Genomic DNA, 26,954 nt, shown 5'->3' on the forward strand with positions numbered 1-26,954 from the left:
TTTAGAGATCCAAAGGTGAACATTGTAATGGATATCATTATTTGGACTTCGAAGATATGACAGGGATCAAATGATAGAAATAAATTTAAACTTTGATCATTTTCGAATTCTCCTTAAAGTAACTTCCGGTCTGGTGACGTCATGAATTTGAAACCTTGTCACCTTATCTGTGATTAATCAGAGAATGTCAAGGGGCGATTTGGTAAAATTTGGACAGATAGTTTTACAATTACAGAAGGGAAACTATATTTTATGTGCCGATAGGGGGCGCCCTTTCGGATGATGACGTCATCACACTGTTTTTTGCGTCTTGCATTCCTCACTATACACTTTCATAATATATATGTCTGTAGTGAAATGCTTCCGCTTTGGAGTTATATTCAGTTTTTATTGCACTTCCGGTAACACCGGAAGTAAAGGTCAAGCGGTTTTGCGTTCGGGAACATGAAATGTTTCTCACGGCATAGTCTACAACCTCACGAAAAAACGAACACGATACTCTATTTAGTTCAAAAGATATAACGCAAACTATTTTGTCAAAGTTTGCCCATAAATCGCTTGTAATTTGATACCTGATTACGTCATGATGACGTAACAAAATTTATAACATCTTCGTAACATGGTACAAGTTCACACAAGGTTTTGCTGCTTTGTTTTGATGTCAGGCTAACGTCTTCATTTTGAATTCACCTAACTTTGACCTTCCGGTAGACCCGGAAGTAAAGGTCAAGCGAGTTCACGTACACTACAAAAACTGTTAAGCGATTAATGGTCTATCTGATTACAGAATACAAACATCATTGATTGTTTAGTTCAAGAGTTATAGGTGAAAGTAATTGGTCACTTTTTCAGATAAAATCACTTGTAATTTGACACCCGATGACGTAATCATGACGTCATAGTAATATGCACCACTTCGGATGAGGGTCGATATATATTGAAAGTTACAAGTTCATACCATATACCGTTTAAGAGAAAACCCGCGGAGAAGTATTGTCCGGAAAAAAAAAGAAAGAAAGAAAGAAAGAAAGAAAGAAAGAAAGATTAATCGTAACAGATCCAAAGAGTGGTCGGGTTGTGCCCGACCACTCAATAAGCATGCGCATCGATTGAAACAAAATCGGTGTTCTGAAAACCGTGAGTAAGAGCGCTGTGTATGACGACAGCACTGCGTTTGGTCGTGGGCGTCGCCAGGAGTTTATCTAGAGGGGGGCAAAACATATTTTTTTGCCCAAAAATTCCTGTATTTCTCAACACATTCTCGATTTATCAGTTTTAGAGGGGGGCAGGGACATTTTGCCCCCCCCCCCCCACCCATTAAATTTACACCACTATGACTTCGCGCCTCTTTCTCTTTTCTAAAGTTTTTTCTCTTTTTTTTCTTTCTTCTTCTTCCTCTTTTTTTTTGCTTTTCGGAGAGGGGGGGGGGGCAAATGCCCCCCTTGCCCCCCCCCTCGCAACGCCCACAAGGGCGGATCCAGAACACAATTTTTTTGGGGGGGGGGCCAACAAAAATGTTGGTCCCCCCAAAAGTGGGTAAAAAAAATTACGGCGTGGGGTTCGGGGCCCGCTTAAGGGCCCCGAAATTTTTTTGGATTCTAGATGCTCTGTGGTGCGATCTGAGGCAATTTCTGACCCCAGGGGGGGGGGGGGGGGGCATGGCCCCCTTTGGTCCCCCCCCCCCCTGGATCCGCCCTTGGACGCCCATGCGTTTGGTCAATTTGTCAGTTGTTTTTGGTCAATTATTTTTGGTCAACCTAGCTAAGGGGCTGATTTTGGTCAATTTTCGGGGACAGACAGACAGACATCGGACACCCAGACCGACCAACCGACCACCAAGTAGTGTCCTGCCAGAGCTAATTAAAATGCGAGGTAATTGTTTTACTTTTTAGCAAATATGTTTCAAGTTAAAACCCCTCCATCATTTTGGCGACGGGGAGCTTATAAGAAAGTGCAAGGGGCAGTTTACCAGTCGATAGCTGTCGCGTGATCGTATCCTAGCCACAAGTAAAAATAACCGTAGGTCAAGGTCAAAATAACCGTAGGTGAAGTGCGTGCGCGCGATTCATAATTTTTTTTTTGGGTCACGTGCTTTCAAGAGAAAGACGTCACTAGTGAGGCGCGCGCTGTATGGCCATTACGCGCGTGCACAACGACAACAACAAAGTACGCCTAGTCGACGTAGACTCGTGTAAACCACACGTGTCTCGACACTTTTGTCGCAATCTGCCGGTAAGTCCACCTTTTGTATCGGCAACAATACATGTATACGATATGTATATTAATAACAGTTGTATTTTGACCTTGCAGTTGAGAATTATTCTGTGCTTTCTGAGTGACATTGGATTAATGCCAACTTGGCCATAATTGCATGACTCACATGTCACATGCTCCTGTTCAATCGACATCGCGTGTTGTCCACACCCCCAACACTCCCCCAGAAAACAGAGAAATGCGCCGCTTTTGAAAACCTCCCCACACAAACCATATTGCGAAATGCGTATTTGAATAAATGAGCCAATAAATGAGTCGTGCAGACAAACTGCGGTGCCGCGATGTGGAGAAGTTTGGAGTGAATTTGTGAAGATAGAAATTACAAATTCTATTCTAACATTTAGTAACAACATGTCGAAACTTAGCCCGACTGCGTCTGGCCGTACAGTACTATCGCAAGCTCTGTAGTACGGCCAGACGCTGAATGCTTCCAAAAAGACTGAATTTTTTTGGCCGCTGATGTAGCGATTTTGCTACATCTTTCGATCGCGATTATCTTTTCATCCAGGACACAAATTTCCAAAGTTAAGGTTCGTAGTCGTAGAGCAACTCATACCTTTTCGAAAAAAACGTTCTTTGGTCTCAATATTTTCATCCATCTGGCCACATGACGAATTTCAGTCATCAGATTCCACAAATATCGTCCCCATGCGATCCCCCATGCGATTTCAAAATGGCGGCCGCGCTGTAATGTATGCAATATGCAGGCGCGGCCGCGCAAACTCATGAATATGCATTAAAAGTCTGTGACGTATGACCTCGTGTTTTTGGACGTACGGCCCTGCATGCAGCACGCACGTCCAAAAACACGAGGTCATACGTCACAGACTGTTTATGCATATTCATGATTTGCGCGGGCGCGCCTGCATAATGCATACATTACAGCGCGGCCGCCATTTTGAAATCGCATGGGGGATCGCATGGGGGACGATATTTGTGGAATCTGATGACTGAAATTCGTCTTGTGGCCAGATGGATGAAAATATTGAGACCAAAGAACGTTTTTTCGAAAAGGTATGAGTTGCTCTACGACTACGAACCTTAACTTTGGAAATTTGTGTCCTGGATGAAAAGATAATCGCGATCGAAAGATGTAGCAAAATCGCTACATCAGCGGCCAAAAAAATACAGTCTTTTTGGAAGCATTCAGCGTCTGGCCGTACTACAGAGCTTGCGATAGTACTGTACGGCCAGACGCAGTCGGACTAGTCGAAACTGCATAGACCTGAACACAGTAGGCCTAAACAGATTTGACGAATACAATTATCCCCGCCGTGGCCGTGACCCTTGTGATGTGCATCACAATCACACGTGTATCATGTGGATGCGATATCATTATGGGGATTCCTGAACCAGGAAATATATTCTAACTCAATTAGGAAATGTTTCCCAGTACAGTCTCTCTCACTCTCAGTTCTAAGTTCATGTTTAGTTTTGCAATTTTGGCAGTGTATGTGTGTTTATAGCTCCATGATGTGACCGACACTGAACAGCACAGTGTGAGTGTTTTTGGGACTCATTAGAATTTTAACGTGACAAATGCTCGCCATGTTTGTCTGGTTTATCACTTCTTTCATGGCAATCTAGCCCCATAAATGTGGCCTATTTACTGGACTGCCTCCGTAAACATAGGCCACACATCCACATGTACAAAAATCGTGTCGACGGAGCCAAATTTTGATTTTCACATTTAGGCTTAGTTTGTAGGGTTTTTTTGCTTTAGAAGCATACTCACCCTCTTTATAGGCTAATCAGAAAGTGCTGCCTTCTTCAGATGTATATTTTTCGTGAAATTTCCAGATTCATTTTTACACGTTTGCGTATCAAAATTTCAACATGAAATTTCACAAAAATTAGACATCTGAAAAAGGCAGCACTTTCTGATTAGCCTGTAAAGAGGGTGAGTATGCTTCTAAAGCAAAAAAAACCTACAAACTAAGCCTAAATGTGAAAATCAAAATTTGGCTCCGTCGACACGATTTTTGTACATGTGGATGTGTGGCCTATGTTTACGGAGGCAGTCCAGTAAATAGGCCACATTTATGGGGCTAATGGCAATCATGCTTTGCCTTTGTCATCGTGACTTTGTATTCACAAGATGGGAATCAGACCTGCGCCATCTTGCCGACGGGGCCGGGGCAGTTGTAACGCTGCGGCTGCGCTATGGTGCATATGCATTGTCAATGGAAAACTTTGGTGTTTCCAAGTCATCATGCCGCCAATCCAAAATGCGCGCCTGCGTCTACGTCCAGTTTAGCAACGTGTGTTCTTTTTGCCCCGTGAACAACATGGCGCATATTACCGTGAAAGTTTATTTTGGGACACCAAAAATAAAATTTCTAAAATAACGGCAAGGCTGGGACTTAGACTCTAACGTTAGTGGTGTGCTCACCGACACTGCTATCCACTGTAGGCCTTTTCACACTAAACAAATTTCGGGGTTGACACAGGGTTGATGCAGGGTTGAAAACTTGCGACGTTTCACACTTGAACATTTTTAACCCTGCGCCACTCCTGCGTCAACCTAGTCCGAAAATTTGGGACTCTCAATACTGTGTATGAGAGTCCCAAAACTTAAGGTATTGAAAACATGCAAAACAAGAGAATAGACTGGCACCTAAAACAACCAGTCCAACACAGCTTCAGTACTGCATCAATCAGCCATGCCAAAAGAATTTAAGAAACATGTGGCATGAAGCGGGAACTAGTCTCAATGTACCACACATTTGTCCATAGTCAAGCCACCAGACTATTGACACTGAATGAAGAGGTCAGTCTTTTTAAATAGTTGGACCATGGTTGGACATGTACCAGTCTAGTATTTAGCCCCATTATGAAATCACTTTACTTCCCTCTCATGTGCAAAATATTGAAGAAAAGTCTCCTTTAAAAATTGAATTGAGTCTGCAAACTTGGTTGGTGAAATACTGGAATTTTGGGAGAAATTTGCTGGCTAAACCGTGAGAAAAGTGGGCCTGATTTAGTTTTGCACGTTTCAGAGCACTCCAGAGCCCTGTCTGAACTCAACCCTGCTCCAGACCAGGGTTGAGATTTCCAACCTGGGTTGAAACTCTCCCCAGTGTTCAAAACAGTAGTATACCGCGTGAAATAAGCTCGGTTTAAATTTGCAAAAATCAAGTGTGAAACAAGTTGAACACAGGGTTGAAAAATCACTGGGTTCACCCAGGGTTGACTCTAAGCTGTTATTGGTCAATTTTGATGCCATGTTTTTACAATACAACAATGGGCATAGAGACCTAATAAAACCCTGACATTGGCTTTCAAAACTGTTCGCAAAATGCTGCGCAAATACGAGAACGCTCATCGTGGGCGTGAAGTAAATGCACAAGACGGCAGTTGCATTACGCGTGTTATTTAAAATATTATGTGATGATCATTCGAAGCCACTGGACATTCGCGCATCGCATAACATAGGCTTAAATGTTGCTAACAATAATGTTGTTGTTAACTTGATCACAACGTAAAGCATAGGCCTAATAGATGTCGTGTCAAGGTCTTATTGGAAGTCCATGAAAACAGGTTATCGAAGACCTGATATAGAAGGCTAGATAGACATACATGTATGTATAGATATTCTGAATGGTCAGAATGCGGAGATCAAGAGGCAGTCTAGTTGCATAATTAATTGCCGAATCTGCTCACATACATGTAATAAAGACCCTTGCTGTGCATTGGGATGCCTGTCCCACCATGGAACAAGTATGTTTGTAAATTTGCTAGTCAAGCCTAACCGTAAACACGATATCTTGCCCCTTCCTAACTTTTATCATGTTTGCATCAAGGATAATAATCTGTTGTTTTTTTATCGGGACCACTGTTCATGTTTGTCAGTGATTTATATTGTACTGTGTCATTTATTTCAGAAGGCGAGTCCCATTCAGCATGGCAAGCACTGAGGTTAGCGGGGAGTTGCCGTATGATCCCAACGACACGGTGAATTCATCTGTGGTGTCTGGAGATGTAGCATTGCCTGATGATGGCGAGGTACTCTCCCCAGACAACAGGTGAGACGTGTTATCCAGATGTATACATGTAGTTATCCCACATATTTGGCCTCGTGGTGTGTGGGACACAGACACACTACATTTTCATAAGCATGAGCCCGATAATTAATTTATCTTCAAGCAAACTTGACGCACAGTAAAATTGGGACTAGCACGCTTTATGGGAACCTTTTAGCGGTTCAACATGCAGCTGGAATGTCGCTCGCATCTTGGAATAGCACAATACACATGGTGCAATATGGACCGTGCGATACAGTACATGTTTGTATCACACTGTTGTTGCCATGGATTGTCCAATCAGAATGGAGGATACAAGTTTGCTTGAAGACAATCATTCTGAACCTGTCGCTCCCTGTACCGCTCCAAATTGCCAGAGTACTGTATGGTTTGTATAGATTTATCAGGGAATAAATACAATGTAATACAATGTAGTGCAGGAGCTAAGGGGTTAAGGCAGGCCTGAGGTTGACCTGCGATTTGCTTTCGCCGCGATTGAACCATTGGCATCCAGCACAAAAGTCAAGCTTGGTCCACAAAACTGAGAAATTGTGTGATTATCGTGAATCATGCAGCATCTCGACACAGAGTAATTGCAACCATGCTCACGTCACCCACGACATGACGACGTGTCACAATTAAATTAGATGATCTGGATGCGCGCACAATGTAATTTTACACAGATCGACTGCGATTGATTCCCGCCTGTCAGGAACATGTTCTGTTGCAGCACAGAAGTAGAAGTTTGTTTACTCTTGCAACTTTATTTTTTTTAGCACCGACTGATGCCGATCGTCTTTGTATCACCACAGTTACACTCAGGTCGCGAAAAATTGATCCAGCTTGATCCTGAAAGGTCACTGAGCCGCTGACTGTTCTATGTCATCGCAAGGTCGATCTATCTAAGGCTAGCTTGATATGCATTTGCAGTACAAACATCTAGGCATACACATGTAAACCCTAGAAATTATTCAAAACATGATAAGGGGACTACCAGCATTCATGTCTTTACATTAAAAACAATTGACGGAACTTTTCTTGCAATCCTTGGGTGGCAAGGGGCAGCAGTGCTTATAAATTTACTGTGCATCAGGGAAGGGCAACTTCAATATTTAATTTAAGGTTTGTAATCTTTTAGTAAATCACTTCAAATTCTATTTTTGAAGTGTTCTAGCCAATGGTGATGTGTCTACCGTTGGGGAGGAAGCAGCGGAAGCATCTGAAACAGAGCAGGGTGACGAAGCAGCAACTAACGACGTAGCTGATGTGGAAGACGTCCAACCACTTCTGCCAAAAACAATCTACAAAGAAGGTACATACCGGTAGTGTACAAAGTTACATGTACACTGTTCTTATTTGTGGAGTGCTGTGGCCAAGAACTTTGGATGCAAAATCTGTAGGTAGTTCTGCAGGTTGTGGGTTCGATTCCAGTCCGTGGGGTTGTGGAGTGTGTCCTTGGGCAAGACACTTTATCTCTTGCTTCTCCCCACCAAGGAGTAAACTGGGTACTTGTACGTTTGTTTTTGGTGTAAATCCAGAATTCTCAACTGTTCCACTTCCCTTTTCCTTTTTTATACTAACTTTTTTCAACAGCTCTCGTTGGTTTTGTACACGTTTTCCAACCAAAGAGTCCTCAATTTGGTTCCCGTTCTTGATTCGTTGATGATGTTGCACGTGTATGTCTTCAATTTACACCATAAACATGATAAACAAACGCACAAGTTCATGTACTGTACATACCTCTGATGGAAGAGATAGTAATTGTGTTTGAAGTAGCCGTTTCTGTGTGACAATTGAGTGCATGGTACTTGTACTGCATTGTTGACACTAACTTTATGTTCAATGTGTACACATTTTTCAACATGCATTGTAATTTGTGTAATTGATTATTTCGTTTGACAAAGTGACCTCTTAGGAGGTGATAGAGCCTTGACTGTCAATATTGACCATTCAGACAATGGAGTTGTGGTTAAACTCTGGCCTGCATGTACCACTGCATTGGCTCAGAAAATATAGTCATGCTCTCTGTACCTATAGGAATGACAAATCATTTCGGTACACTTCATGCATTAATTTGGTAATACACAAGATTAGGAGAATGTATGCACAGGTTCTACCCAAGCAAATATGATGGTGTGTGACCTGATGAAGAGAAACAATTCACATCTCGGGGTTCAAATTTAGCAATTAGCCCGCTAGCCAAATGCTAGTCAAAACAGCAGCGGGTTAGTCAAACTATTCCTTAAGTAGCCCTGCCGGCAAGTCAAAAATTGGGCTACGGCAAAGATGGAAAACTAGGAAGAAATAAATCAGAAAGCATCATCATCGTTGGGCAACCGCAGCCGAGGTGGATGCAACCAAACTCTTCCAGACTCTCTTGTCCGCCATGGCCGTGGTGCTGTCATCAACGTGCTGGCTCACATCATTGCATACAGTGTCAACGTAGTTGAGGCAAGGCAATCTCCAGCAGAAAGCAACCTTCAGAAAGCAACCTGTATTAATTTGTTTCTAATGTTATTCACTGTTAAGGCTTAAATGATTGGATCTGTTTATTAAAAACACTAAGATGATTGCCTAAGGATACACGTTTTACATGTATGCACATCGTTGTGTATGAGACGCTATATAAAAGTATAACATGTGGGCTAGTTAAAATACCAGCGGGCTAATTAAGACATTCAGTACCCCGGCTGGTCAGTGAAAAAAAAGTAAAGGTCGAACCCTGCATCTGGTCAAGACAATTAGTCAGATTTACAAGGTAGTATACAAATAAAACATGGTTTGAGGGTGGACAGTCGATATTGGCTCCCCGAGGTATTGGAAGTTCGCCTCAGGAACTAGTTTGTCAACTTCCAATACCGAGGGGAGCTAATATCGACTGTCCACCCGAAATAAACCATGTTATATTTGTTTTACTATACCTCACATATTCAGTTGCTGATTTTTTTTCTATATATATATGCACCTAAAACAAAATTCGGGAAAACTTGTACAGCTCACCAAAAGAATATTGTTGCTCAACTTCAATTACTAGTTCGGTTCGTTTGCAATATAATACAGTTACTACAGTTGTAAATACAGTTGTTGCAATGTGTACAACTTTCTTTAGTACAGGAGACATCTTTACACGGTCTATACATTTTCTCCAGTACAGCATCATTGAGCTCTGGAAATTAACATTTACGCGAACCGCGCAACCATGCATCACTCCCTCCTAGGCGATGTTCGCGCATGCGTACTGCACCCGTGCAACAGTTCCTCGATTGCTCTGTAAAGCGCATGCGTAGTAGACTGTCGCACGGGTAACCCATGCGACAGTCTACTACGCATGCGTATTTACAATGTGCGTGAATCCTCGCGCGCGCGTTTGGTAAACAGCAAGAATAACATCTGGCACGTGATGTTGAATTGACCAGTGAGAGTTCGGCTCTCGATCATGAATATGTATGAGGTATAGTAATATCACACATGTCTCTTTCATGCCATCCTAAATTTTCTTAACTTCCTCTTATTGACATCAATTTTCAGGGGGGGGGGGCCCCTGAATGTTCTCTTCTGTACATGTATGATAAGGCTTGACAGTTATTTGGCCCTTATATTTATATACTCCATCAGTCAGTCAGTGAGTTAGTCAATCAAGTCAGTCAGTCAATCAGGGGAGCCAGTCAATGGCTTAGGCTACCCATTCAGATCCAGCAAAACCTGCACCAAATGATTGAGTTGGAGTTGCCATATGTGCCTCATTTCCCATGACCAGGTCACGGTTTGTTTTCCCATGCAATGTACATAGTTGGGTGGCCTTGGGACACCTGGAAGCCAATTGTCAAAGTTCATAATGGCCTGAGCTCTCACCCATGTACATGTATTCAGGATGCTCCCCTTTCTGAAGTTTCTCTGTGCTTTTATTGACTGAATTGTGGCCTATTGTTGTATTTGGGGCGGGCGTTGGTTCGCTGCACCTATAGCGTGGGCTATATATGCAGCCCAGTTGTGTACCTATAGTTTTCATTACAGCCACACTGACCATTGGATGACTTAGGTGAAGCGAACAAAGTTGTAATTACCAGGCTACTACTGGGAGAAATACATGAAGTGTGTTTAAAGTTTGACTTGAACAGTTTGTTGCAATTTGTTGCCCCAAAAAGTCTGAGATAACATTTGTAAGTGTTTGATATCATTGTCCAAAAGTTCAACCTGAACAACAATCAGTGCTTTGAATACAGTTTCAGGAAAGTTTGGTTCTGGAAAAGATCAGTTATATTTGCATGTTTTAAACACTGGCATCATGACCAAAAAACACGGTCGGAAGGGAAAACGAAATGATCGTAACGGTGGAGCAGTGGCGCCGGATGAATTTAGCCAGACTTCGTATACGGGTAAGTACGGTACAGTGTGCAAGTATGTATTGGTACATTGTAAATACTTGTTAATACAATGTATATACATTTGTAATTACCAGCTTCATTACACATGTGTGGGTGTACATGTAAATGCACAAACATGCATGCACATGTGCATGTACCAGTACAGGGTGTGTCAAAAAGGAAGTGACGTACCAGTACATGTAGAATTGAGAAAAACTATTTTTAAAAACATGTGGCTCGCTCCACTTAATAAAAATAACACAGGGATAAAGTACTCGTTATTGACTGGTACATGTACATGTATGAAATTGTACATTATTGTAATTTGCTTTCTACCGGTACATGTACATAAATGTATTTATGTATCGGTACCAGTATGTTCCTAAGTTGTGTTTATTTTAATGAAAAGATCACAAAATTCATTAGTCCACAAATGATCATTTTACCATTCAAATACAATGTAACAAGGGCGTTTTCCTGCCTTCACAAGTGAAGGGATATTTGCACAGAAAACAAACAGAAATCACCATTGTTATTTCAGAATAAATTTCTTTATAATTCAGTAACAAAATCTGACTGTAAAAACAATGTTTCAGTTTTGACAAATGTTATCGAAATCTCATTTATATCTGAATGCCTGTGTGTATAATCTCTGGTTCTCACTCAGCTCAATCATGTCGATGGCTTCAAATGGCATTCCACGGACATGGATGTAGATTCTTTTAGTAAAATATGCATAAATTCTCATAGCATCCATGGATCAATTTCAGTTTCAAACGAGTGATAGACCATGCTGGTTTACAATGTATATGCTTTGTTGGTGCGTCAAATTTAATTCAATTTCGGGGGAAAATCATTAAGGCCCCCCAAAAATGTCTCTGGTTTCTGGTATGGAGCTTGCCCCAAAAGTGGTGCGGCGACGCGGCTTGTTTTTAACCTGATTTTTTTGGCCTCAAATGTCGGCTGATGACTGCAAATGGTGCCCGACTAACTTAGTGCAAATACCGGTATATGGGAGTCCAGAGAGGCCACATAAAGCTTATTCTCGATCATAACCCCATCTAAAAACACGTTAAAATTGTGCAGCAGCAGGATTCCAGTCAAACCAGTGAGTTTGGCGGTTTTGAGACATCATCTTTCATTGAAAAAAACACTTTTTCATATCGCCGACGTGCATGGCTACGGCGTCGCGTGCGCATACCAGAAACCGGAGACTTTTTTTGGGGGGGCCTAATCCAGATCACGATCTTTTTGACTCACCAGTGGTACATGCCCTGCGCAATTTTGGTCCCTTTCCTGTTTTGATACATGTACATCTGCTACTAATAATGACTGGGCATTTGTATTTTACGCTGTACTTTAACAAGGACACATGGCTATATTTTTTGGGGGAATTCAAAAATATATTGCACTCGCTATAATGGACTTATCTTTGACTTGTGCAATATGCATAGCATGTGCAATACATTCTTGTACCCCCCCCCCCCCAAAGCCATCCAATATTAAGGAAATAAATGTGTGTTCGGGAGGTATTATAACACTCTGTTTAAGACCGATTTGGGTCTGGATGGGTGATAATTACCAGATGCAAAGCCGAGGGTGATGCACCCATCCTGACTCCAACCGGTCTTAAACAGAGTGTTAGTACCGACCGAACACATATTTATTCCCATGCATACGTTTTCAGTCAAAAAAAAAAATCTTTTCCGTCCAAAAATCAAAATAAGTCAAAACTAGACATTGCTATATCCATTTTGTTCAACAATTTTACTTCATATTGTATCAAACACCCCTCTGACTACAATATGGAATTTCCCTCTACAATTCCTTACCTTAAGTTATAAGGACATTGACGTGCACGTCGCACGTATTGCGCGATGTCGTGCAAAACGCAGCTGGGCGGGTGATTGCGCATGCCTACATGTACGTGAGGAATGTGAAATTCAACCAATGAAACGTTAAAAGGCACCGGATTTCATAGGAGTCCAAATTTCATGTGACACTGGAAAAGTTTTTAAGACCAGCTAGCCATGTCTTTATCATCCATTTGAGACCGGCCACGTGACGGGCTCTCAACCAATAGGAACGGGTAAACTGTCTTAGGTGTTTATGAATAATAATTATTCGTTGTCCAAGGTCGACGCTTAAACAAGTCCGCATGTATTTCACACAAGTGACAGTCCTGCAGTTGATTCATTGAGATAGGGACCGGTAAACTCAAATTATAAGCCAAGTTGAGGCTAAGTACTGCAAGTCTAATTCACAAGTGACAATTCATAAGATGGAATTTTGCGTCGGGGTGATGTAAATCAAATTAGGTTTTGCCCTTCACCGATGCATAAACACTCAGAGTGTTACCTCTCGAGTGAAAGTTGGGAAAAAATCACTCGGGTGGGACTCGAACCCACGACCTCCTGCTTTCTAGTGCAGACGTCTTACCACTCGACCACCGAGCTAACAAGCTAACAATTAGCTGGTTTGAATCTGATGTACATAGCAGCGGGTACCGCATTAACTATTCATAAGGTGGAATTTTGCGTCGGGGTGATGTAAATCAAATTACATGTAGGTTTTGCCCTTCACCGACGTATAAACACTGTATACTCAGAGTGTTACCTCCCGAGTGAAAGTTGGGAAAAAATCATCGGGTGGGACTCAAACCCACGACCTCCTGCTTTCTAGTGCAAACGTCTTACCACTCGACCACCGAGCTAACGGGATCGGTTAGCTGGTTAGAATCTGATGTACATAGCAGCGGGTACCGCATTAACTATTCATAAGATGGAATTTTGAGTCGGGGTGATGTAAATCAAATTAGGTTTTGTATACTCGGTGTGTTACCTCCCGAAACCTAATTTGAATCACAAGTGACAGTCAGTCAGTTAACTTTTCCTTGTTTTTTTGGCAGGTGAGCTGGCACCGGCCGACAATGTGTGGACGTGTAAAGCCGATGGCGCCATCAAAACACGCGTCAGTGACAAGAACAAAGACATACCCGTGGAGACCATTCATGTCGCGTTGATGAGGGCTGTCAAGAACTATCCAAATTGCACTGCGCTGGCGATCAAACGAAACGGGGAATGGGTGAAGTGGTCCTACTCTGAGTACTACAGGGATGTACGAAGTGTTGCCAAGTCGTTTCTTAAGGTAGGCAATAATCACTCATTTTAGCAAATGCATGTGTTCTGACCTGCCGAGATCCTACACAATCTATGAGGAGGTTTTGTAGGAATTTGTAGGATTTAGGAAGGTAGAGCTCTGGCATTATCACTTTACATGGGTTTGATGCCCCTTGAAACATGGTAGACCTGTACAGAGAGTGCCATTGGATTCCTTCACAGTGGACGATTTTGTAGGATTCAGGAAGGTAAAGATCAGCCACTATTACTTGACAATGTACATGTGTCTGATGTCCCTTGAAAGTACCAGGAGAGTGGATGATTTTGGAGGGATCCTGTATGAGTTTAAAAAAAGTATCAAAAATTATATGAAACGTAGGTACAATCTTCAATGGGACGAACTTTTGGATATACCTGTCTATCTTAAAGCTATAGTCCATCATTTGTAATTAGTGCATTTTGTTCGTTTGAAGCAACAAAAGTGTTCAAAATCTAATGAAGGATACTGAACAACTTACTTGATGAAGTTTCAGCTCAGCTTCAGCTTCATATTCCTAGACAGCATTCTAGGATCTCAATTTCAAATCAAAAGTTGCTTAATCATGTTTCGAATTGTTTTGAATTGCAGCTTTACGCGATGTTGCACACTGATCCAACGAATTATAGCAACCGCGCGCACCTGTGCGTCGTTCCAATGCTTGCGCGCGCTGCGCCGAATAACAAAACGAACAACTAATTTTAATTTTCCTACGGTGCTTCTTTTGGATAGCTGCAAATGATGGACTCTGGCTTTAAAATCTCCCTGCATGTAATTTCTTAAAGGTAAAGAACAACATTTGCAAATATTCAGAAACAAAATTGCCAAAATATTAAGAAATATCCGAAGAGAAAATTGTTGGTTAGGATCAAGCATCCTGTGAAATCATTGCGCACTTTGCTGTCATTTTCAAGAAAAGAGGAATGACCATGGTTTCCTCTTGATGGTTAGGACGGAACCATCATCGACTTTGTTTCAAATAGAAAAATTGACCGATTTTAGTTTCATAGCTTGCAATCGGTACATGTATATATCCGTGAATGAGAATTATTTGTGACAAACTGGGATCATACCAGAAGATGGTGCAAGAAAAAAACTGCAGTAGAATACCGGTATGTTTATGATATGCAGTGTTAGGATTTGAAACGGGGAATAGCCATAGCTGCGATGGTCCATAGCACTAGCAGGGTACATTTAGCTGGTACATGTATGTACATTGCCTGATAGCAGAAGGTCACCTAATCACAACCTCTTATTATCAGTGAATTACTGATTGTTATCTGTGGCCTTTGAGTGCCTATTAGATCACATTCTGAATAGCATGAAAGGTATTGGAAGTAATCTGGTCGCGACCTGAGATTACGGGGCTCTGTACGATGCTGCACAATACACTACAACTACTGGGTAGGCATGGCAGGGTGTACACGTACATGTAAGCAGCTATTGTTTGACTTTTTTGTTTTGCTATTTAAAACTACAAGCATGTTTAGGCCAAAAAAAATAATACTCGGGTCTCTGGTCAGCGCGCGTGTCGATTTTAATCATGCGCGTCAACCTTTTTTTTTCCCTCAAATTAACACGGAAGCTACAACAGCGCCCTCTATTGCCACACCTCAAATTTTTATACCAAGGAGCACCAAGGAATGGGGAAAATGCACCAAGGCAAATGATAAGGGGCATCAAGGCAAATTATGGAGGACACCAATGTATAATGAGGACACAAAAAAGCAAAATAGTACCCACCTTGTCTGTACAATACAAGCTTGAAAAAAAAAAAAGCCACCAAAAAAAAAAAAAACGCGTCGCCGCATCAATTCCGGAACTACGGTCTGACCAGAGACCGACTATTTTTTTTTTTGCCTTACCTGTACAATGTCCATATCAGTGTTACATTTGCTGAAGGTGATACACATGTACCACATTGACACATGAAAAAGGATTGAAATATTTCTGAACCCATAAGCACAAGATCTTGTATAAGTTTGCAATCACAGGTGTAACAAGCAGGGCGTTTCTGGGCGGTACAGGGACTAATTGCATGGGTTTAATAAGTGGGCAATTCTAGCATTACATACCGTAAAATAATGTCCGTGACAGAGCTTTTAGAGAGCTCAGTGAACATGGTGAATAAACCTGAAAATGTAGTTTTCAAAAGTTTTAGAGCCATCATCTGGTAATACTCAGTCAAGGAGATTATAGACAAGTAGTTTTGGATCATTTCTTCGAATAGGCTAATACCTAACCCTCCTCACTCCTCCAAAATCCTCCTGGCCGTTTTGGAGGATTCTAGAGGATTGAGGATGAATGGTGATTGAATCACATGAGGATTTTGGAGGATTGAGGATGAATAGTGTTTGGATGATTTTGGAGGATTGAGGATGAATGCATTTTGAGGCAGGACTGTCTGATGATTTTGAAGATTTTGAAGGATTTGGGCGTTGGTTATCCTTCATTTAAACACGAGTGCAACATTTTGGGATGAGGAGGATTTTGGAGGATTGACGATGAATGCATTTTGAGGCAGGACTGTCTGACAATTTTGAAGAATTTAGGTGCTATTCCAAAATTTTGGAGGATTTTGGAGGATTGAGGATGGTTCTTAGCAAAAAGGGCCTAGGGGGTTAGGGTTTATTACAATGTAGATATCATGGTTAACTGGCTCTGTCACGGACATTACACTTCCTCACATAACACTGGAACTGCTTTAATAGATATGTTCACTGAAATTACGAAGTGATACTTGCTTCGTGTATATTTTCACTAGAACCAGTTGGAGCGTTTGTTTTGTACACAGTTCAAATATTCACTTTTATCATGTTTATTATAGTGTGAAAGGGTGAATAAGCATACGTTAGCAGTGACCATTGTATGGCAGAGTTATTTCTTTTAATGGTACTGGTATTTGTACGGAAAAAGTACACGAAAAGCCAACTTTATTTTGTTAGAGGAACCAATCAATTGAATTGAATTGCATAAGAAATCAAATTAATAAACGTAAGTTTCCAGAGACCTTCAAAATGTACTGGTACTTTTGTTAAAAGGATTTTGCAGAATTTAAAAAGCATTGCCGTTAGTACTGGTACTTACAGGCAGGATCATTTCCTATAATAGAACACCACTCAAAATCCAGAGAAGAATTTTCAAAGTGTATACTGAACCCGTTCAGGTTTCAGCTCAGTGAATATTACATCTACATGTACAAGGTTTTAAGAGAACAATTAAAAACTATGCACAATCTTTTGATCTCGAAACAGATTTTGTCAAATCAGTCAATTCGGGCGATTCACAATGCTTTGCGCCACCAAAGTTTGCCACGGAGAGGTCATTTTTCCCAGTGCATTGTGGGAGATGGTCGACAAATTCGCAGCGCGGGACATTTGAAAGTGTTAGTTTTTTTCAGTCAGTGGTTTCGTAAGCGTATGATTCGAGGATCTGTTTGCCCATTTCTTTTCTTGTTATCAATATGGTGTTTTTTGTAAGGCGGCAGAACGCTATACCCCAATCTATGACATATTAGCTCAAGTTGGCTACTGACACTCATTCAAATGGGCCATGTTTTGTCGACCGTAAACTTGAAAAATGGACTCTCCGTGGCAAACTCTTGGTGGCGCACTGCATTGTGAATTGCCCGAATTAACTGAATGTTGGGAATCAGCTGCATTTCTTTTCTTCTAAATGACAGCAAGCCAGAAGGAATAATTTTCACAGGGGTGTTTTTCTACCAGTATGATCTGTAATCCACATAACATACCGGTAAGGGCAAAAAAAAAATTTTGCTTCTGATCACATACAAGGCATTTGAAACTAGGGTAGGTGCATTGTACTGTAGGTATGGAATTTCTTTTTTTGGTGGGCAATTTACGATCACATGGAAGTGTCTGCATGTACGGTAGTCAAGAGTAAAAGGTAGTAATTGATGATTTTCAGGGTTTTTTCCTCATGTCCCCCCCCCCCCCAAAAGAAATTTAGGGTAAGGGCTGTCAAATAGGGTAGGTACGGTAGGGTAACCGGAAGCAGAACCATTATTGTTTTTTGGCCTAAGCTTTTTAAATATTTTTGGGAGGTTACTTTTGGGATAAATGCAAACGATTCTAGAAGCCTTTAATGCCAAGTGAAATTAAAAATCATTTCGAATGTGCCATTTGTGGAGGATTTTGGAGGATTCAGGATTCTAGTTGAAAGAAATACCGACGGAATTAAGTTGATTATTTCACGCTTGATATTTCTTCTTCACCAGCTTGGTTTGGAGCGTTACCATGGAGTTGGTATCATTGGCTTCAATTCGCCAGAGTGGTACATCAGTGACATTGGTGCAATGTTTGCAGGGTGAGTGAGTGATATTTACTCAAAACTTGACTGTGGAAAAAAGGAGTTATTGAAGTTGGCATGTTTAACTTTTTACCATGAAAGGAACCCAAGGTGGCTTGAAGTTTACTCTGCAAACAACCTCAGCCTCAAAGCTGGCCCAGATTTTAGAACAATTCCCAAATTTCTCACTAACAAGTGCAAATTATTATTAATTTTTTTTTTTGGGGGGGGGGAATTTAAGACTACCAATGAACGGGCATCAATTGATGTGTAAATTAAAGGTACATGTAGTGTCCATCATTTGCAATTTGTGCATTATGTTCATTTGAAGCAATAAGAGTGTTCAAAATCTAAACGTGCTAAGCTATGTGGACTAGCTGTGTCGTGATACTGGGCTAACCTCCGCAGCCGAGATCAGGACGGCCATGGGAGACTGTGATGTGTGGCGTGCTTTTGTTGCAGTCCGACGATAGTCGACTTGATGATGATGATGAATCTAAAGAAGGGTGCTTATAAACCTGATGAAGTTTCAGCTCAGTGAATGCTGTATATTCCGCGAAAACAATATTCTAGGGATCTCGATTTCAAATCAAAAGTTGCTGAGTCATGTTTTGAACCGGGCCTGATTTCAGTGTCCGAGACACGTTCTCACTGAGCCGATTGCAGCTATGCGATGCCGCGCACTGAACTGACGAATTATAGCAACCGTGCGTGCATGTGCGTCATGTCAACGCTTGCACGTGCTTCGCTGAATTAAAAACGAACTGCAAAATATTTAACTTTACCAGAAAGAAGAATAATTTCAAAGGGAGTTTAGTCTCATTTCAGTCTTTAAACCAAGTATGCTTTTCAACAATAATTACGTCGGTTACTTTTTGGATAGCTGCAAATGATGGACTGTACCTTTAAAGTCTTTTTGACAAAAAGATATTTCACATTTTATTGAGTTCGTGTTGTTTGAAATGATGGATGTTTTGCCCCGGCACCTATTGCGCTGTCTACATATGTATGTAATACTACATGTACACTAGATTACTGATAAAATGAAGTATCCGGCATAATCATCAATACTTTAGAATGTTGTTGATTCTTTGACTTTTTTTTTGTACGACTTCTCGGAAATATCCCATGACACGTAATATAAACGAGTAAATCATTGATTAATATTTTTAATCAATGATGTGTCAATGGATGAGTTTTTGAGGACATACAGAATTACAGGTCCGGTACCTGTATGTCCTTAAAAACTCATTCATTGACACATGATTAAAAAAATTAATCAATGAATTGCACCACGGAGTCAGATGTACATTTTGGACAATTCAACAGTGTGCATGAAAAATGTAAAAATCAAAAAAGTGGATTTTTAATCTGATAAAAATAATCAGTTAGCAGTTACTACAATGATTTAAAAAAGAAATTGTTCACGAATCCAACTTTTTTACTGTAGTAGACATCAACTCGAAAACAACATGTTGTCAACGTACTCAGACAAATTTTTTGTTGGGGTGTACAGTATCAATTATTTTTTCAATTAAAAAGTAACAGCGGAGCTAATTATTTTTTCAGTTAAAAAGCAACAGCTGAGGATTGAACATTGTTAGAAATAAACTCTATTTCAATAAAATCCAGATTTAAATGTACATGTGTAATAAGCTGAACAAAAATGACGTTTCATTTTTGGCCTTTGGATTTTTTTTTTTAATTGAGATTTGTAATACTGTGGAATTGCCCATGTGTACAGGTGTAAATGTGTGCATAACAATATGCACACTTTAATTGTTTGGTTGATTACAATTTATGTTGGCGGAATGCAAGTGAAACCAAATTATCTTAATTTTTGGTAAGTTTATGTAGCTTGATATCAGTTTATTTGCCGTAGCAGAAAGACATAATTTTTCCCCACTTGTTTACAGTGGCTTCGGTACCGGCATCTACACGACCAATTCTGCTGAGGCATGCCAGTATGTAGCTGACAACTGCCAAGCTAACATCATAGTGGTTGAGAACAAGACCCATCTCAACAAGATCTTGAAAGTCTGGGACAAGCTCCCCCACCTCAAGGCTGTGGTGCAGTACACCGGCCAACTGGAAGAGAAAACTGACAATGTTTACACCGTAAGTGCTTTAAAACATGTATCCCAGTGTGTAAATTTGTATGGGTTATTATAAATCGTTGTGTGTCAAGGAAAAGGACGTAAGCAGTGAAGAAATCACATCAGGTTGAAATTTGGGCTCATGAAAGTCGTTAACATTTAAAATCATATACATGTAGTGCATTTTATTTCAAAATACATGTATTTATTTTGAAGTTATTTACATTTTTGACCATTTACCGGGAACTCCATCTGTCTTAAACGTGAACTCGCCCTGCATTAAACGTGCGTTTAAGCGGCATGTTAAATCCTAACGCCCTTTTGCCGGGAACAAACTTGGCTTTTCGTACCCATTTAAGTGGGACGTTAGGGCGCTTGGAACATTTTTTGTCAAATGAAAGATATTTCCTAAGCTCTATCGATTACCCCAAATCCTGAATTTGACCTTTTGACCCTTTCGATCCAGGCACCCGACAAAATGTTTATTGAGTTTTGATTGATATGGATGCAAAGTTCAAATGAAGGCTCTATTCTTGGCAATTGAATTCAGTGTTTAGACTTGTGATGTACATACCAATGTATTGTATGTACCTCTGTTTTCCCAAAGCAAAAATTCTACAGGTTAGTTTTCAGGCACCCTTCTTCCCGTTTTGAGTAATTTTGTTGCTTCAAATGAAAAAAAAAACTCAATGCAACAATGCCATTCAAATGATCACAATTATGTTTTTTTTATTAAATAGAGGAAATTATTTATTGTGTGCATGCATGTTGCTAAATATAGTAACATGGATGAATGTGAATGTGGACGAATGGTCCTGCCTTGCTGTACGGAACACTTTTTCATCCAGCACAACATGGACACTGACAGCTGCTTGATGTCCCCGAAGCTAGATTTTTTTTTTTATAGTTGGCCCCTTTCAGAGAATCAACATTCATTGCCGAAACAGGAACTTGAAATTGTTGAAAATTAATTGAGGAAAAAAGATCAAAACATAATTGATTTTGTCGTTTGAAAAGTGTTTAAACATGAATGGAAAATGTTTCCTTTTTGTAATGCATGACAAAAAAATTGTCTGCTTTGATTTGGTTTTTCTACGCTCAGGTATGATACTGTCAACTTCAATTTGTGCAAATTGTTCACCAGATGTACATGTACAAGATTTGATACAAATCAAGTACTGTTATTTCTAATAGTACATTTTACATACTTCATTGTGACAAGCATATACATGTAAGGCCAAGTTAAAACATAACCAGTTTCTCGTACCTGTCCTCTTGTCCACCCACCCCCTTTTTGTTTTTTTTAACCCTTACCCATTGGGTATTTCTGCTAGAAAGTATCCTGAAACCGCCAAAATCCATCAATTTTGCCATGCAAAAAAAATGTGGTGGCCAGTGAGTCCATCAGACTCCACCAGTTAGCATGGTTAACCGAGAGTAAATCTGTTGAGATCCTGAATCCATCGAAGTCTCCCAACTGCTCAATATCATGAATATGGAGATCCCTGAATCCATCAAAATCCTGCAGTATCGCTAAAAGCTTGCTGTCCTGAATCCATCAAAATCTCCCAACTTTTTCAATATGAAGGTATCCTGAATCTGCCGAAATCCTCCAAAACGGGGGTGTGGAGTTTGATGGGTTCAGGTACGTTAGGGTTAATACATTTGAAATATATTTTGCAACTATATTGTCACTGTGTTGTCTTTTTATTTGTTTCCAACAAAATGGTAGCTATGTAGAAAGGGTTACGGCTCCTTTGGACACAATTTTGTGTCGGCAAAAGGTTTGAAAAAATGGGAGAATCCATCCGCCATCTTGAAAAATGTACCATCTCGGGAAAAAAAAGAAGAAAAACAAGTGCCCGCTTCCTTTAAAAAAAAAACAGAATGAGAAAGTTTTTTTTTGACTTGGTGGAATCCAATTCTTGTTGCATATTTCTTCTTGCAGTGGTCAGAGTTCATGGAGATCGGCAAGGATGTACCGGACTCGGATCTGGATGACATCATCAACTCCCAGGCCCCCAATCACTGCTGTTCACTCATCTACACCTCGGGGACCACCGGTAACCCTAAAGGGGTTATGATTAGCCATGACGGGGTCAGTGCCATTGAAACTCCTCAACCCTAACCCTCGATCCTTGACCTTTCAAAATCCTGTTTTGCAGGATTTTGCGGTCGACATATAATTGTCGTTTTAGGTGAATTGTATTCCAATCTTACGGTAGTCTTATTGGACTCATTTTGGACTAGCTTGACAGTTTGTCATGCATTGGAACCAGGTACCTGAGTGCCCGACCGCTGATGTCAGGTACCGGTTCCAGATTATGGGATCGTGTACCCGTAACCAACGTTTTACTTCAATAGGGTACCTGGGTTACCGTACTACCCATAAATGCAAACCACTAATTTAAAGAAAACTACAGTTTTTTTTAGAAACTTTAAAAACATTTCATATTTAGTGACATTTTGGAACCTTTTGGTCCAAACATTTAAACATCACTTTTTAATATCTGCTGCGGCTGGTTTGCCCTTTCATTGTACATCTGTCAGAAGAAATAATTTCAAATAAAATTACTTCCAGACAAATTAATATCACTTCTCTTTTTCCAAAGCAATTCACCATGTTGCAATTTCTGGCTGCTTAATTTGACAATTCATAGAAATTTAAATTAGGACAACTAAAGATTTAAAACATTTTTTTTTCGGTTCAAGTGAAATGTCAACTTCCTTCACATTTATCCTGTTCGCGCTGATAAAGCTGATTTTCAAACTAACCACAACAGGAAACTGACTAGGTGCATTAGAATAATTTTACAGTTGAACATAGAAATTGACTGGAGCGGGGTTTGAACCTTTGACCTCTGGATTGTGTTCCGGTGCTCTACCAACTGAGCTATCCAGCCCTATGTTTGCGGTTCCCCATTCTGCCGTTTCATTGGTAGAGCACCAGAACGGCAATCCGAAGGTCGCAGATTCAAACCTAGTCTGTATTATTACAATTGAGCAAATTCGCTGATTAATTATGCAAGAAAACTGCATCTGGATTTAGACCAATCAGCAGGCGCTTTCTATAGCAGGTCTTTGGTCATTAACCTGTTGTCGCGTCATATACATGGATAAAAAAACAACAACAAAGGCTGTTTCACGCTCTCTGTATTATGTTATGTGATACGCACCCGGCTGTTGTTGTATTACAAAACTCTGCATTCGAATTGACCAATCAAGTCCTGATTTGGCATGTTTGGGAATGAAATGGCGTCACAATTTAGTAAAATCGACTCTGATTGGCTGAGGCACGAGATTGCATAAGTCTGCATGCTTTGATATATCAGACGTTAGACAGGAGTCTGGGCTCCGTGGATAACAGGTGATACTCAGACTAGTTTAAACATGGCTCTAGTCAATTTCTGTTTTCAACTTTAAAATTGAACTTCGAGACAACATATATTTAACTGTAACCCCCTAGAGTGATTTACTAGGAACCTTCCTGACTCCTGCAAATTCCAACACCATATGGTAAACTGTGCACAAACACTGTTGGACTCTGATTATTGGTGTCAAGCCTAACCCCATGTAAAGCACAATCAGTTTACTAGTGCAGTGCTCACTCTAACATATTCCAACAAACCCTAGTGTTGGAGTTTGACTGGATGGGGATTGTTAGGGTTAAGGTTATCCAAGCACTTTCATATTGATGCTGAATAATTTTATCCATACAGTTTCTATGGCAAGCTAAGGGGTGTGCAAAGGCCGCCCATCTGAAGCAAGGTTGTGAGATTGTCGTCAGTTATCTACCCCTCAGCCACGTCGCGGCTCAACTCTTTGACATCTACATACCTCTGGTTACAAGCGGAGCCGTCTACTTTGCCCAGCCTGATGCACTCAAGGTAATTGACCTATCGCCGAAAAAGGGACAAAAGGACTACAATGCTCCTACCCCACAGAGCTTCCCCTGATAGCGTCCGTAGCCCCGTATATATGTTAAAGTTAAGGTTAAGTTTTTGCAAAAGATGTGTTACTTCTACATGCTTTCATGGATTTTGAGGAAACTTGGATGCAGTGACCCTTGGGTGGGAAGACTTTAATCCCATGATTTTTATGCTATTTCTTTAAAATATGTAGTAGACATATCAAAGATTACAAATATCACTAAATCTGAAAATTTGAAGAAAAACAAATTAAGTTTTTGCATTTTTGTCTCCACTGAAACCTGTGCCAAGTTCCATCTCATGTTGCCAGAAAGCCTTCACATAATTTGTCTTTGTACCCCTAGGGAACGTTAGTCAACACACTCAAAGAAGTCCGCCCCACAGGGTTCATCGGTGTGCCCAGAGTCTGGGAGAAGATTCAGGAAAAGCTCAAAGCCGTCAGCGCCAACAATTCCAACTTCAGGAAGAAGATCGCGGACTGGGCCAAGGACATAGGGCTGAGAGGAAACATCGCTCTGGAGAAACGGTGAGTCACTGGATCAAGATCATCTGCAGGGGGACGGGAAATGATAATAAAATATCCTCGTTTGGCAAGTTACCCCTTAGACAGCCCTGTGGAATTTTGTGCGTTCAGTTTAGTTTGTCTCAGATTTTGCGCATTCCGCGTCCATTTGTATATCATGTAATTGGACAATATTTCACAAGCTGCGTTGACGCGATTCTACTGCCGTACAGTAGGTTAATTAACACCGAAGTCTGAATAATCAGATTGGAAGGTTTGCATGGTCACGTCGCCAATATACGAAAGTTATCAGCGACACTTTTTGACAATAAAATGTTTTTTGGGGGGAGATATCTGGACAAACTATTTTTTTTCTTTTTATTCCCTTGCTACATTTTTAATATATATTCATAAATACCTCAGACAGTTTAGCTATTCCTATTGGTCGAGAGCCCGTCACGTGGCCGGTCTTAAACGGATGATAAAGACATGGCTAGCTGGTCTTAAACACTTTTCCAGTGTCACAATAAAATGTGGACTCCTAAAAATCCAGTGCCTCTTACCGTTTCATTGGTTGAACGTTCACAATCCTCACGTAGGCATGCGCAACACTACAAGCGAGTCAGAATTTTATAGTTCTAAATTCAAAACGCAACGCCCCAGGTGCGTTCTGCGTGACATCGCGCAGAACATGTTACGCGCGCGTCAATCTCCATAAAAGGGTTGTTTACATCTTACTCGCCAGCTGAACACTCCATTATTTTGCTAGAGGGATGTTTCAGAAAGCATGAAGTGAACTTGTTGAACAAAATCGGGATTTTTTGAACGAATTATTTGATATTTTTTTACGGATAAGGTATTTATGAATGGGAATAAATATGTGCTCGGTCGGTATTTATCACTCTGTTTAATACCGCTTAGAGTCTGGGTGCTGATAATTACCCTCGCCTCCGGCTCGGGTAATTATCAGCACCCAGACTCTAAGCGGTATTAAACGAGTGATAAAAACCTCCGGAGCACACATTTATTCCCTTATTTAAAACAGAGTTTGTTTGTGTGGTTCTTTTGAATGAGACGTCAAACAAAAAAATCTGCCCAACATTTTGAATAACATGTCAATAAGTCCATTTTGAATAACTTACAAAGGCCGATTTGTCTGTGCAACTCTCAAAGTGTTTCAGATGGTTGCCAAAGCAATGAATAATCAGAAGAAAATAAGAAATCCATAACCCCCTAAGGGTTCCTCAGGGCTACCCTGCTAAATCCAACAGAGTCCAACGGTTACTTCCTGTTCGATCCAACAGAATCCAACTGTGCCTAATTTTTTGTTGTCTGCTGCATCCAACAGAGTCCAACTTAACGTTACCAGTACCCAACAGATCAGAATCCGACTCTGTATACATGTATGTCCATGTACATTTGTACCAGGGGTTTACTGCAGGCTCCAACGGGTTTGTGATATAGTTGGATCCTGTTGGATTCAGCATTAAAATTCCCTAGGCCTTTTTGTTAGGATGTAGCCTCAATCCTGCAAAATCCTCCAATTGGCCTCATGGAAAAATAGCATGCAGCCTCAATCCTGCAAATTCCTCCATTGTTACTTGAATGTGGTCCGTACAGGGTGATCGCTGCCTGAATCCTGCAAAATCCTGCAGCAGTGACTGTCAATATGTTGAGGCTTGGCCAGTGACATCCTAGAGCAGTACGGAGGATTTCAAGCATAATCCAGGCCTATATTGATGCATGGCTGAGCAAAAACAATACAAGGTCCGGCCCAAGACCTTGACAAAAGTGCATCCTACAAAATCAGTAATGCACTTTTGCCATTTAACCTCAATCCTCCAAATTCCTCCACTTTGGCAAAGAGGATATTAAAGGATTCAAGGCAGTTAGGGTTAACGTACCGTATGAACATATTCAACAAGTACAGGATACTTTTTATGTGAATCCCTACTTACCGATATGTTTCTCTCATGATGTCTTATTAAACACGCAAACATTAGCGCATTGGAGTACAATCAGATGAGCTGGTGGCAATATATCTGGGGTGCTATCAGGTAGATTTCTTCCCATTTGGTGTTCTATTAAGGCTGTACACATACATTTTTATGGTCTGAACGAAGCTCTGTTTTTTGTGGTGTTTTTTTTTTTAAGTCATTCATTTGTGACCTAATTTTCAGTTATTTTTTGTTGAACTTTTGGCGAAGTTTTTCTTGTGTTGGCATGATGCTACGTGTGTATGTATACATGTTCACATACATGTCAGAGTTTTCAGTCTTTCTGAGGATGAGTTTATGTTGGGA

General features: G+C 40.7%; 1 protein-coding gene across 1 annotated transcript in view; it reads left to right on the plus strand.

Annotated features, from left to right (window-relative positions):
* Positions 1-2,131: 2,131 nt before the first annotated feature.
* Positions 2,132-26,954, plus strand: part of LOC119746446 (long-chain-fatty-acid--CoA ligase ACSBG2-like) — a 32,250-nt gene continuing 7,427 nt past the window's right edge. The window contains exons 1-10 of the mRNA XM_038223404.1: positions 2,132-2,232; positions 6,159-6,299; positions 7,463-7,608; positions 13,569-13,807; positions 18,054-18,142; positions 20,041-20,242; positions 22,169-22,318; positions 23,940-24,107; positions 24,494-24,675; positions 26,655-26,708. Of these exons, the coding sequence (XP_038079332.1) occupies positions 6,178-6,299; positions 7,463-7,608; positions 13,569-13,807; positions 18,054-18,142; positions 20,041-20,242; positions 22,169-22,318; positions 23,940-24,107; positions 24,494-24,675; positions 26,655-26,708 (1,352 nt within the window). The 5' untranslated portion in view covers positions 2,132-2,232; positions 6,159-6,177. The remainder of the gene's footprint in view (positions 2,233-6,158; positions 6,300-7,462; positions 7,609-13,568; positions 13,808-18,053; positions 18,143-20,040; positions 20,243-22,168; positions 22,319-23,939; positions 24,108-24,493; positions 24,676-26,654; positions 26,709-26,954) is intronic.

This window comes from Patiria miniata, unplaced genomic scaffold (assembly GCF_015706575.1).
Source record: "Patiria miniata isolate m_02_andy unplaced genomic scaffold, ASM1570657v1 HiC_scaffold_7, whole genome shotgun sequence".
Classification (NCBI taxonomy): domain Eukaryota; kingdom Metazoa; phylum Echinodermata; class Asteroidea; order Valvatida; family Asterinidae; genus Patiria; species Patiria miniata.